We start from the raw sequence: 13,071 nt of genomic DNA on the forward strand, positions 1-13,071 counted from the left end.
TGCCGGGGGCGGGTTGTGGGGGGTGGGCGCTTCATTCCTAGCGGCTGATTATTTTTTGTTGGAGGGTGGAGTTCGACCCGGGGAGATTCCCAGGAACCTTTTGCCGAGCCGGGAGCAAATTTTCTCACTTTCACGGATTTACCAGAATTCTTTTGTCTTCAACTCATGGAAAATCTAACTCGGAAATGAGAAATAACCCTTGATTTTACAGCTTTTTTACTCATTTTCGCAGAAAAAAAGCCCGGCGAGGCCGGCGGTGCGCGGCAGCCGTTGGCGGGCGTGTCATTAAGCAAACGATGCACCCGGCTGATAACAGGACGCCATAAAGCGCGGCTTCGCAGTCGGGCGCAGCAGCTGGAGGAGGAGAGCGAGGAGGACGGAGGGTATGGGGGGGGAATTCGCCCGGGCCGTGGATTTTGGGGAATTTTTTGCCACAGGTGGAGAAATTGATATTTGTAAATCAAAAATCGGTATTTTTAGCATCAAAATACGTGGGAAGAAATCGACAGGAGACTGAATTCTGCGATTGTTCAGGGTGGGTGCTTGGGGCAATGACAATTTTAAAAGTAATAATAATAATAACAATAATAATAAAAAATAATAACAATAATAATTTAATAATAATAACAACAACAACAAGTAATAATTATTTAATAATAATAACAACCATAATAAATAATAATAACAACATTAATAATTGAATAATAATAATAACAATAAAAATAATAATAACAATAAGAATAACAACAATAACAAACTTAATTTTAACATTAATTATCAATTATTAATTATAATTATCATCACTATTTCAGGTTTTTCCCCCCAGTGAACGTTAGTTCTGAGGGCTCCTAGTTAATATTCAGTCAATATGACTTGCAGCTGCAGGCGAGTGGAGCCGCTGCATTGTTTTGTGGTTAAATTTAGAATTTTTTTTTTAATGTAGATTTCTGGGGGTTCTCAGGTGCGAGAAGCAGAGGAGCGATAGGCTTATGCTCTTCTTTTTTTACAGATAATTTTATATATATAAAATAAATATTATATATAATTTTTATATATTATATATTATATAAAATATGTTTTATATATAAAATATAAATATATAAAAATATAAGTATTTATATATAAAAATATATATGGCATATATAAAAACATTATATTATATATATTTATATGTATTATATATATAAAATATATATAAATATATACAAATATACAAAAATATATATACAAAAATATAAAATATATATAAATATATATTAAAATATAAATATATAAATTTATATATTTATATATAAAATATATAAATATAAATATCAATATATGTAAATATAACACATAAAATATATATTATATGTAATATATAAAAATATATATGATATATATGAAATATTTATAACTTCATATTATATATATGAGATATATAATACATATATATTATACATATATATAATATATGTATATATTACAAATATAAAATATGAAACTATACATATTCCATATTTATATATAAAATATATATAATAAATATATTATGATATAGTAAAACGTATTTTATATATTATTACATAAATATATTATAATAAAAATATTATATTTATATTTAGATTTAGATTTAGATTTAGAGTAATATTTAGATTTAGATTTATATATTTGTTGATATTTCTGTATATTTTATATATTCTTCTCTTTATACTCATAACTACCTTACTTTTCTGTTCTATTTTTTGGGGGGAAAATTAATGTCCTTGTTTATAAAGCAGGACGTTTCGTTTGAAAAAATAAACCCTCAATATCGAAACACGCAGATATGTTCGGTTTTAGATCTGGAATTTCAGCAAAATGGAAAAAAAAAAGAATCTCGATAATCCGCGTCGGGTGAAAACACCGTTTTGCGCATATTTGAAGGGAGCTTGCAGGGAGGAGAAGGAATCCTTCAGGGAGGAATCACGACGGCCCCCATGTTGGCTGAACTATTCTGAATATGAGATTTATTGCGCTCGGGCCTGAGAGTGCGGCGTGCACGAGGGCGTGCGATTGAAGACTGAATTAATTCGTAGAGTTTATAATTATTTCATATATTATTTATATATTTATTATTATTGACATATTTTATTATTATTTATATAACTATTATTTTTATTCTTATTGATATAATTATTATATTTTATTATTATTCATATTATTCATATTCATATTCATATTATTATTATTATTATTATTATTATTATTGACATAATTATTCTTTTTGGTTTCCTTACACAACGGCGTTCTTCCATGTGCAGATGGAGAAGAAGAAATTCAGCAAACTGGAAACTGTGCTTATCGTCCTCTTCTGCCTGGTGGTGGCGGTGGTCGCTGTCCTCATCGGGGTTCTGGCGACGAGGGACACTGGCCCCCAAAGCCCCCGTGAGTGCTGGGTCCTGCTGCTGAATCGGGGAAAAAAAAAGGCCCTGTCTTGAATTTTTCGGAGCTCTTTGATAAAATAAATTTTTATGTTAAAATATATTCATACGTAAAAATAAATATATATAAAAATATATTTACATGTAAATATAAATACATATTAAAGTACATTTACATATAAAAAAGAAATATATGTTAAAATATATTTACATGTAAAAATAAATATATGTTAAAAAATATTTACAAGTAAAAATACATATATATTAAAATACATTTACATGTAAAAAATAAATATATATTAAAATATGCTTACACATAAAAAATAAATATATTTTAAAATATATTTACGTGCAAAATAAATATATTTTAAAATATATTTACGTGCAAAATTAAATATATGTTAAAATATATTTACATGTAAAAAATAAATTATACAAGACACAGAGAGTACATAGCACTTACGATTTATTTATGCATAAATATAGAGAAAATATAGATACATATAATAGGTATGAATAAAACTAGAAGTAATTATTTGATGATCTGCGGAAATGGGACCTCGCCCCCAGGGTGCGGCGGGGTTATTTCAGTGCCCCTCGTGCTCAGAGTCTTCAAGGATGTGAAAAATCACCCCCACCCCTCCCCCGCCCTTAAAAAAATCAAAAGACAATCAACATTTTTCTGCTGCCCTCTGCGGAATTTGTTGCGGGTTTTGACTTTACCCCGACGTTATCATTAACCGGAGGCGAACCGGGGTCACGCGCCAGGGACGGGGACGGCGCTGAACTGTGGAAAGCGATGGGGCGGAGCCCAGCGAATGGCAAATTTTATCCCCCCGCCCTCCACCTCCACTGCCTTTTGCTTCGTTTTCTGAGTGTCAAAAAAGGACGATTTAAATATTTTATTCATTTAAAACATCACTTAAATATACGATGGAGGGAGCCAACGTCCCATTGTAGAGAGAAAAAACAGTAACCATAAAAAAAAAAAAGTCGTATTTTTACTGTCTCGGCACATCAGAAATCGCTTATCTTAGAGAAAATTCAGTGTTTAAAACCCGGAAAAATGAAATTTTTCTGCCTTTTTCCGGAGCAGATGCGCAGAATTTTGTAAAATGGGAGAGTCAGCAGTAAATGAGGTGTGTTGGAAGTGATCTCCGTGGTTGGAGACTTCCAAAAAGATGAGAAACAATTTGGGAAAATCATTAAAAGGACATTTAATAATAAGAAGAATGATAATATTTAATTATAATAGAAATTAACAGTATTTTTATTATGATTCTTTGAATTATGGCGATTACCGCCTTCATTTCTCCACCTCATAGAGTTTTTCCCCGACTGCCTGAGCATGGAAGCGGCCGAGCGGATCGACTGCGTCCCGGACCAAGTCGCCACCAAGGTCTGAAAACATGGGGGGAAAAAAAAGAAAAAAATATCTATATTTTTGGTAGATAATTTAGTCTATTCAGTGATATGATTTCTAGCTGAACACCGCTGGGAGAAATTTTTCTCCTCATGGGAGTGCTTGGAGCCGTGACAACGTCCATCCTGTTGATTTAAATTCAATTTGGGTACAAAATTGGGCTGAAACTGACCAATTCGGGAAAATTTCTGCTGTGCCGAAACTGACTTTTTTTTGCCGTGACATCAAATATTGATGTTTCTCGTGGCAAATTAAAATAAAAATTACCTTGCCATGACGCGTAAGATTTTTAGGCAGTGGTAACACAATAGTTTCCGTAGGAAACGATTATTTCAGTTTTCCAGCCAAATCCATGATTGTAGTGCCATAAAATGATATTTAACACAATTTTGACCTCTGAAACCAGAATTAAAGGTCAAACCGGTGGCGGAATCCTCCTCTCCGCTGGAGACGGCATGGATCGTTTTAATCTTTAATTAACACCTCGGAGCTCGCGGTGCCAAGCGAACAACGTCAATCGTAAACTTATAATTTAATATTGCCTTTAAAGCGCTAATCTAATATTCACGTTAAATATCGCTGAATTTCAAAATGAGAGCGGAGAGGCAACACAACCGTCGCGCACTGCGGGAAATCTCACTGTGGCTGCTCAGCAAATTATATTTATTTATTTATTTATTTGTTTGTTTATTTATTTATTTCCTTAAACACCGCGTTTTGCATCGCCCCCAAGTTTTAATTGATTTTTTTTCTGATGAGGTCTAACGCAGAACGAAGCAGGGCCACAAAAGTGAAAATCCGAATTCTTTCATGAAAAGCTGATTCGAATCTATTGCACTGATTTTGATTTATTTGGAATGGTTGGATTTATTTTGATTTAATTGCAATTGTGGGATTTATTCTGAATTATTTGGAACGGCGGGATTTATTTTGATTTATTTGGAGTGGTTGGATTTATTTTGATTTGTTTGGAATTGTGGGATTTATTTAAATTTATTTGGAATGGTTGAATTTATTTTTATTTATTTGGAGTGGTTGGATTTATTTAAAGAATAATAATAATAATAACAACAATGAGTAATAAAGGCGATTTGCTACTGCCTTTTCTGCCATGAAGTGAGTTTCAGGCTAAAGGCTCGCCGGGAAAATGACAATTAATTTAAATTCTGCATGAGCTCGTTAAGCTGATAGAAAGCCTCGCTCTCCTCATTCATGCAAAATATCTAAAAATCTGGCAAACAAGCCTGTATGATTAGAATTACCGAAAATCCGTATTTATTAACCATGTGTATGAAGGAGGAGAGCAGTTACTCATTAACCGCTCGCCGCAAACGAGAGCAAATTTCAACGAGGCAAGTAAACACGCTGAAAAACGGCCGGTCCAGCTGGGATGCACTCGAATTTTCTGCAAAATTGTCGGGTATCTGTGGGTTTCGGTAAAATTGCAGCAGTTGGGTGCTTGGTCCCGGCACTGCCTCCGCCCGTGGGGAGGGGTCAGGAGTCATCGCTAGCGCTGCTCCGCTTGCACCCGCCCTATCTCAGAACAAGCCCGGATTGGGGCTCCCAGGCGCTGTGTCAGGGCGGGGGCGGCTCCGTGGATTTTATGGCCCAGAGGGCGAGGCAGGCGTCACTTTTTATTTACGGGAAGCGATGGCTTTTGTGACGGCACCGGTCATTTTTTGGGTGGATTCTGGTCCTTTCTGAGCGCTGGGCATGAATGACAGAGACTCTAAAATATATATACCATAAAAGTGTGTATATATATATATTTTAAATATATATAAAAAAGTATTTATATATATATAAAAGTATTTTTTTATATATAGAAAGTATTTTTATATGTATATGTATAAAGTATATAAAAATAAATATAATATGTATGGGATATGACATAATGGAACATAATATAACACAGCGTAACATAACATAAAATAATATAACATTATATATGCAATTTATGTATGTAAATTTTTATATATCTAGAAATATACAAATAGATAATCTTTTTGGGTGAACTCTGCTCCTTTCTTGGTGCAGGACATGAAAGATATACACTATAAAATATATATATATATACAGTATAAAATACTTGTAATATAAAAATAATATATATTTATAAGTATATATGTAGATATATATACTATAAAATACTTCTAGTATAAAAATAATATATATATAATAAAATGTATACATATACACATTCTATAAAATACTTATCTATCAAAATAATACAAATTTAGAATATAATCATAGAATCATAGAAAGTTTTGGGTTGGAAGGGACCCCTAGAGGTCATCTAGTCCAAGCCCCCTGCAGTGAGCAGGGACACCACTAACTAGATCAGGTTGCTCAGAGCCCTGTCCAACCTTGTCTTGAATGTTTCCAGGGATGGATCCTCCACCACCTCTCTGGGCAACCCGTTCCAGTGTTTCACAACCCTCATTGTAAAGAATTTCTTCCTTATATCTAGCCTAAACCTACCCTGTTTTAGTTTAAAACCATTACCCCTCATCCTGTCACTGCTGTCTCTACTAAAAAGATTGTCCCCATCTTTCCTATAGGCTCCCTTTAAGCACTGAAATGCTGCAATCAGGTCTCCCCGCAGCCTTCTCTTCTCCAGGCTGAACAAGCCCAACTCTCTCAGCCTGTCCTCATAGGAGAGGTGCTCCAGCCCTCAGATCATTTTTGTAGCCCTCCTTAGAACCCACTCCAACAGTTCCATGTCCTTCTTGGAACAGCTGAAATGGCTGTTAATCCGTTTTAATAAGCGGCGGAGCTGGGTGTGTCTCGGGTGGCTTTAGGTGACGTCAGCGCTGGGTCCTGGGGATCGCTGCTGGACGCGACGCTTTGCTCCCCATGAAGTTCCACCGCGACGCTTTGACCCCGGGAACGACTTTATTTCATTAACAACAACAAAAATATGAATATTTGAAGTGATATGTGACCCAGATCCCACCTTCAGAGGTGGAACTCGTTGACAAAGCGGGCAGAGAACTTCGTTCCTCACAGCAAAACGAAGGCGTTCCAGTTCTGCAGGCTGGAGAGGTGGTGGCATCGCACCAAGGTGCTTGGTCAAACGATGGGTTGAGTTGCTTGGGTTTGTTTTTATGGTGATTTTTATTAAAAAAAAAGGTGTTTTTTCTCCATTTGAGGATGTTCGGAACTCACCTGACTGTTTCTGATGTTGAGGTTGACATGGCCAGTGCTGGGTTGGTGATGCATCTAGGGCGGCAAAAGATGTCCATACAATGTGTAGGAACCCGTGGCTTTGTCTCCACGCTCGAAATATTGGTGGTTTTTTTTTTTTCCCTATTTTAAAATCAAAATCCACTTTCACTTTTATACAGTCTTCAGTGCATGACATTTTTCATTTTTTTTTCATTTTTTTTTTAATTTTGTGGCTGTCGTGGCTCACATGACTCCATAATTCCTTCGACAGACTCGCGTCTCTCGTGGCTCGAAGGAAGAACGGGGGTCCAGAACCCTCCTTCTTTTTTTCCAAACTGATGAGCAATCCCTCAGCCTGTTTGCTGATGGCACCAAACTGGGAGGAGTGGTGGATACACCGGCAGGCTGTGCTGCCATCCAGTGAGACCTGGACAGGCTGGAGAGTTGGGCAGAAAGGAACCTGATGAGGTTCAACAAGGGCAAGGGCAGGGTCCTGCACCTGGGGAGGAACAACCCCAGGCACCAGTACAGGCTTGGGGCTGACCTGCTGGAGAGCAGCTCTGCGGAGAGGGACTGGGAGTGCTGGTGGACGAAAGGGTGACCATGAGCCAGCAGCGTGCCCTGCTTGCCAAGAAGGCCAATGGGATCCTGGGGTGCATGAAGAGGAGTGTGGCCAGCAGGTCAAGGGAGGTTCTCCTCCCCCTCTGCTCTGCCCTGGTGAGGCCCCATCTGGAGTCCTGTGTCGAGTTCTGGGCTCCCCACTTCAAGAAAGATGAGGAGCTACTGGAGAGAGTCCAGTGGAGGGCTACGAGGATGATGAGGGGACTGGAACATCTCTGCTACGAGGAAAGGCTGAGGGAGGTGGGCTTGTTCAGCCTGGAGAAGAGAAGGCTGAGAGGGGACCTTCGAAATGCCTCTAAATATCTGCAGGGTGGGTGTCAGGAGAATGGGGCCAAACTCTGTTCAGTGGTGCCCAGCGACAGGACAAGGGGCAACGGGCACAAACTGAAGCAGAGGAAGTTCCGTCTGAACATGAGGAAGAACTTTTTCACTCTGAGGGTGACAGAGCCCTGGCCCAGGCTGCCCAGGGAGGCTGTGGAGTCTCCTTCTCTGGAGATATTCAAGCCCCGCCTGGACACGGTGCTGTGCATCCTACTGTAGGTGACCCTGCTTCAGCAGGGGGTTGGGCTGGGTGACCCACAGAGGTCCCTGCCAACCCTGACCATTCTGTGATTCGGTGATTTTCCTCTTCCAGTCCCTACACAACCCCTCCGTGCTCTTTGCCACCAATCGGACCCGAGGGGTCATTCCGAGACGGGGTCGAACCAGTTGCCGACATGCTGTAGGGTTTTCTGGTGGTCGAGTTTTCCAGTGGGGTTTATTGATATTCACATCTCCTCTTCCGGAGCAGAGACTCTGCGCCCTGCGCGGCTGCTGCTGGAGCCCCCAGAGCGACACCAGCGTGCCGTGGTGCTTCTTCCCTTCAAACCACGGGTACAGAGTGGATGGGGAGAAGCGAGTGACCACAGAGGGTAAGCGGGCACCAGGGCTCCCAGAACTGGGTGCACGCAGATTGCCATTGAAATATAATTATTTTATTTTATTTACATTTTTAAATTTTATTTTATTTTATTTTATTTTATTTTATTTTATTTTATTTTATTTTATTTTATTTTATTTTATTTTATTCTGTTCTATTCTGTTAATTGTATTTTACTTTATTTTACTTTATTTTAATTTTATTTCTTATTTTATTTTATTTTTAATTTTTTTTTTTAATTTTTTAATTTTATTCCATTCTATTCTATTCTATTCTATTCTATTCTATTCTATTCTATTCTATTCTATTCTTTTTATTTTACTTTATTTTTATTTTATTTTATTTTTTTTGTTTTATTTTTTTATATTATTTTTCTGTTCTATTCTATTCATTTTATTTTGCTTTATTTTACTTTATTTTTATTTATTTATCCTATTCTGTTCCATTCACTTTATTTTACTTTATTTTGCTTTATTTTTTTTATGTAATTTTATTCCATTCTGTTCTGTTCATTATATTTTGCTCTATTCTATTCTATTCTATTCTACTCTATTAATTTCATTTCACTTTATTATTTTACTTTATTTTATTTTTTTAATTTAATTTTACTTTGTTTTACTGTATTTATTTTAACTTAATTTAGTTTAATTTAATTTAATTTCATTTCATTTCATTTCATTTCATTTCATTTCATTTCATTATTTCGTTTCGTTTCGTTTCGTTTCATTTTGTTTCCCCACCCAAGGCTTCCAAGTGATGCTGACCCGGCTCTCCTCACCCTCACTTTTCGGGAACGACATCAGCACAGTCCTGCTCACGGCGCAGTACCAGACCCCAAACCGCTTCCACTTCAAGGCGAGTCTAGGCACAGCGTTGGTCTGGCCGGTACCCGAGGGAGCTGCCGTGGGGTGACAAAAGCCGGTTAATTCCCTTTTTCGCCCCACAACTACCACCAAAACACACCCTCGCGCTTCCAAGGAGGAACTTTGCGCCGGGAGAGGTGGTTTTGTACCTGGAGGAGCAGCAGGATTTGTGCGTGAAAAATTGCAAATACTTTTAAAAAGGTCAAATTTTATCTTCTTTCCATTTTTTTACCCCCTTCGTTGGAAAACGACTTTTTGGGCCAAACACGTTCATTTACTTTGATCTCACGGTTGCTTTGGCAAAAAGCTTTGGGACTCCCAAAACTGCGGAAAATTCAGTGCCTGGTGTCTAGCCGAGGTGCCAAAATCCGCGGATTTTTTTGGGGTGGACAGGACTGCTGGGTTCTTCTGTTGGGTTTTTGTTTGTTGGTTTGTTTTGTGGAGTTTGTTATTTTTCTTTTTTTCTTTCTTCCTTTCTCTTTTTTACCTTTTCTTTTTTCTTTTTCCTTTTTTTTACTTTTTTCTTTTTTCTTTCTACTTCTCTTTTTTACTGTTTCTTTTTTCTTTTTTCTTATTTTTCCTTTTTCTTTATTTATTTTTTCCTTTTTCTTTTTTTCTTTTTTCTTTTTCCTTTCATCTTTTTTCTTTTTAGTTTTTAATTTTTTTAACTTTTTTCTTTTTCCTTTCTTCTTTTTTTTCTTTGTTTCTTTATTTCTTTTTTTCTTTTTAATTTTTCTTTTTCCTTTTTAATTTTTCTTTTTCTTTGTACTTTTTCCTTTTTTCTTTTTGCTTTTTGCTTTTAATCTTTTTTCCTTTTCCTTATTTTTTTTTTTTTTTGTTCTTATTCTTTTGCCCCTTTTTTGCTTTTTTGTATTTTTTGGGGGCTGGAGGGTGCCACATATTTTCCTGCCCAAAAATCCATGTCAAACTGAGTTTGGTTCCACCCAGCCAAGGCAGGACGTGCACAAATACCGCAAATGAGATGCTGGAGAAGTCTTGGGCGATGCCTACAACCACAGTTGGGCAGAATTCTACCTGCAGCAGATTCCCCAGGGGAGAAATACCCTCAGATCAAGAAATAATGGGAAATACCCCCGTATCGACCCAAATAAAGAGGCTGAGTAGGTCTGCACAGTCTTCATTTTGCCATTTATTGATGTTGACCACTTCTTGCCGTGATGATGTTTGGACAATGGTTGGGTATTTTTTCACCAAGTTGAATTTGGATGATCGTGCTGGAAAGTGTTCAAATAAGGCATCAATTTCCCAATTACATATTTTGTTCTTTAAACTGATTTTGTTCTTTAACATGCACAGATCACCGATCCTAAAACGCAAAGGTTTGAAGTCCCCCATGAGCACGTGGGACCTTTCAGTGGTTCGGCAGCCTCCAACTTAAAATATAAAGTCGATATCCAGCGAAATCCCTTTGGCATCAAGGTGACCAGGGCAAGCAACGGAAAAGTTTTGTGAGTAAATTTTGGGCTTTTTATCCTTAAAATCGAGATGCCATCTGTTTTCTCTGAAAGTTTGCATTGCTTTAGGTACCCTCTTGGGCATGCAACAGCTTCTTCTCTTCTTGTGATGGATAAACAGGATGGAATGGCTCTTTCCACCTGAAATCTGAGAGATGGGAAAGTCTGTCTCCTGGGGTTTAGGTTTTGCCATCTTCTTTTCGTGGATAAGCAAGATGGAATGGCTTTTTCCACCTAAAATCTGGGAGACGGGGAAGTCTGTCTCCTGGGGTTTAGGTTTTGCCATCTTCTTTTGGTGGATAAGCAAGATGGAATGGCTTTTTCCACCTAAAATCTGGGAGATGGGGAGGTCTATCTCACCAGGTTGTGGTTTTGCCATCTTCTTTTGACAGAGAAGCAAGATGGAAAGGCTTTTTCCACCTAAAATCTGGGAGATGGGGAGGTCTGTCTCACCAGGTTTGGATTTTGCCAACTTTTGGTGGATAAGAGGAATGTAAAGGCCTTTTTGCACCTGAAATCTGGGAGGTGGGGATGTCTGCCTCACCAGGTTTGGGGTTTTGCCACCTTGGCTCTGTGCCCTCTTCTCCCCTTAATGCCTTGTGCCATCCATTCACCAATTACAACGAGAAGTCCTTCCCAGCATCACCTTTCACCTCATCCTTCATGTTTTATTTATGATGGTCCTCCTGGAGGTCTCAGCCTGCTAAATCAGGTCGTGCTTCGGGCATGTGGTAGGAGACCATTTGGTCCAAACCGGCGCTAAGCTGGTCTTAGATAAATAGAAGTAAAATATTCCAAGTGCTTCGATACTGAAGGATTTTATTCTCATTGTTTTCTAATGCTCCCACCCTCCAAATCTTAAGAAAACAAAACAATTTTAACTGATTTAAAGGAGGTTTCTGCCTCAGTGCAGGGCTGTTAACACAACTTTGTTTTCTTTTTTACTTTTTTCTTTTCTTTTTAATTGATTTTATCAATTAATTTTATCCTGACCGCCAGCAGGAGTCAGATTGCTATCAACTCTTCATATTTAATTAATTAGGATTTCCTTTTTCCACTGTTACCAGCATTGTTTACTTTCTTAAAAGCCTCTCTAAAGACCGATTTACATTTAGCGAGTGCATGAAACACAGAGCGGGTGGTCAGGACCAGTTTGGTTGGCACGTGGAGGGGAGAAGAATGTAATTCAGTGGGACCCATTTGAAACAGCACCCTAGAGGATTGTTTAAATTTTCCACGGGCTTTCATCTAATTTGGAAAAAAACAAAAAAATTACTTTTTATGGTTTTAAAGAAAAAAAGTCTCAATAATTAATTAAATAATAATTATTCTTAATGAAATATTATTATTTATTAAAAATTATTAATTAAATAATAAATTATTAAAGACACCCAGGATTTTTACTGCAATATGTAATGCAACTGGATTTGACCAAATTCTGAGAAGAATATGAGAAAATTAGGGTTTAGCTGGGTTTGGTTGGCTCATGGAGGGGAGAAGAATTTAATTCAACAGGATCTGTTTGAAACGGCACTCTGGAGGATTGCTTAAATTTTCCTCAGGTTTTCATTTAATTTCAGAAAAATGCAGGTGCTTTTTATAATTGTAGTGAAAAAAAGTCGCAGTAATAAATTAATTCAATTATGTCTATTATTAATTAAATATTATTATTTATTAAAATTCATTAATTGAATAATAAATTATTTAAAAACCCCAGGATTTTTACTGCATTTTGTAGTGCGACTGAATTTGGCCAAATTATGAGAAGAATATGAGAAAATTAGGGTTTAACTGGGTTTAGTTGGCATTTGGCGGGGAGAAGGATTTAATTCAACAGGATCCGTTTGAAACGGCATTTTAGAGGATTGCTTAAATTTTCCTCGGGTTTTCATTTAATTTCAAAAATATGCGGTTGCTTTTTATAATTTTAGTGAAAAAAGTCACAGCAATAAATTGATTCAATAATGTTTATTATTAATTAAATATTATTATTTATTTATTAAAATTTATTAATTGAATAATAAATTATTAATAAACCCCTGGATTTTTACTTCAATCTGTAATGCGACTGGTTTTGGCCAAATTCCGAGGTGCATATGAGATACTTAATAGTGGCACATGGTGCAAACGCTCTCTTCAATAACTACTTGGGGTTTTTTTGGGGGGGAGCTTCGCGATACTGAGGGACCCAAGCTCCGGT

General features: G+C 37.0%; 1 protein-coding gene across 3 annotated transcripts in view; it reads left to right on the top strand.

Moving 5' to 3' along the window:
* Window positions 1-295: 295 nt before the first annotated feature.
* LOC104338083 (maltase-glucoamylase) overlaps window positions 296-13,071 on the top strand; it is a 62,672-nt gene continuing 49,896 nt past the window's right edge. For 2 of the 3 annotated variants that reach the window (XM_075412282.1, XM_075412284.1), the window contains exons 1-6: window positions 296-383; window positions 2,283-2,406; window positions 3,728-3,801; window positions 8,405-8,525; window positions 9,279-9,388; window positions 10,714-10,865. In XM_075412282.1, the coding sequence (XP_075268397.1) occupies window positions 2,283-2,406; window positions 3,728-3,801; window positions 8,405-8,525; window positions 9,279-9,388; window positions 10,714-10,865 (581 nt within the window). In that variant the 5' untranslated portion in view covers window positions 296-383. Of the gene's footprint in view, window positions 384-479; window positions 536-2,282; window positions 2,407-3,727; window positions 3,802-8,404; window positions 8,526-9,278; window positions 9,389-10,713; window positions 10,866-13,071 lie in introns of those variants that run through there. The other variant, XM_075412283.1, reaches the window with a different exon arrangement.

Source organism: Opisthocomus hoazin, unplaced genomic scaffold (assembly GCF_030867145.1).
Source record: "Opisthocomus hoazin isolate bOpiHoa1 unplaced genomic scaffold, bOpiHoa1.hap1 HAP1_SCAFFOLD_128, whole genome shotgun sequence".
NCBI lineage: Eukaryota > Metazoa > Chordata > Aves > Opisthocomiformes > Opisthocomidae > Opisthocomus > Opisthocomus hoazin.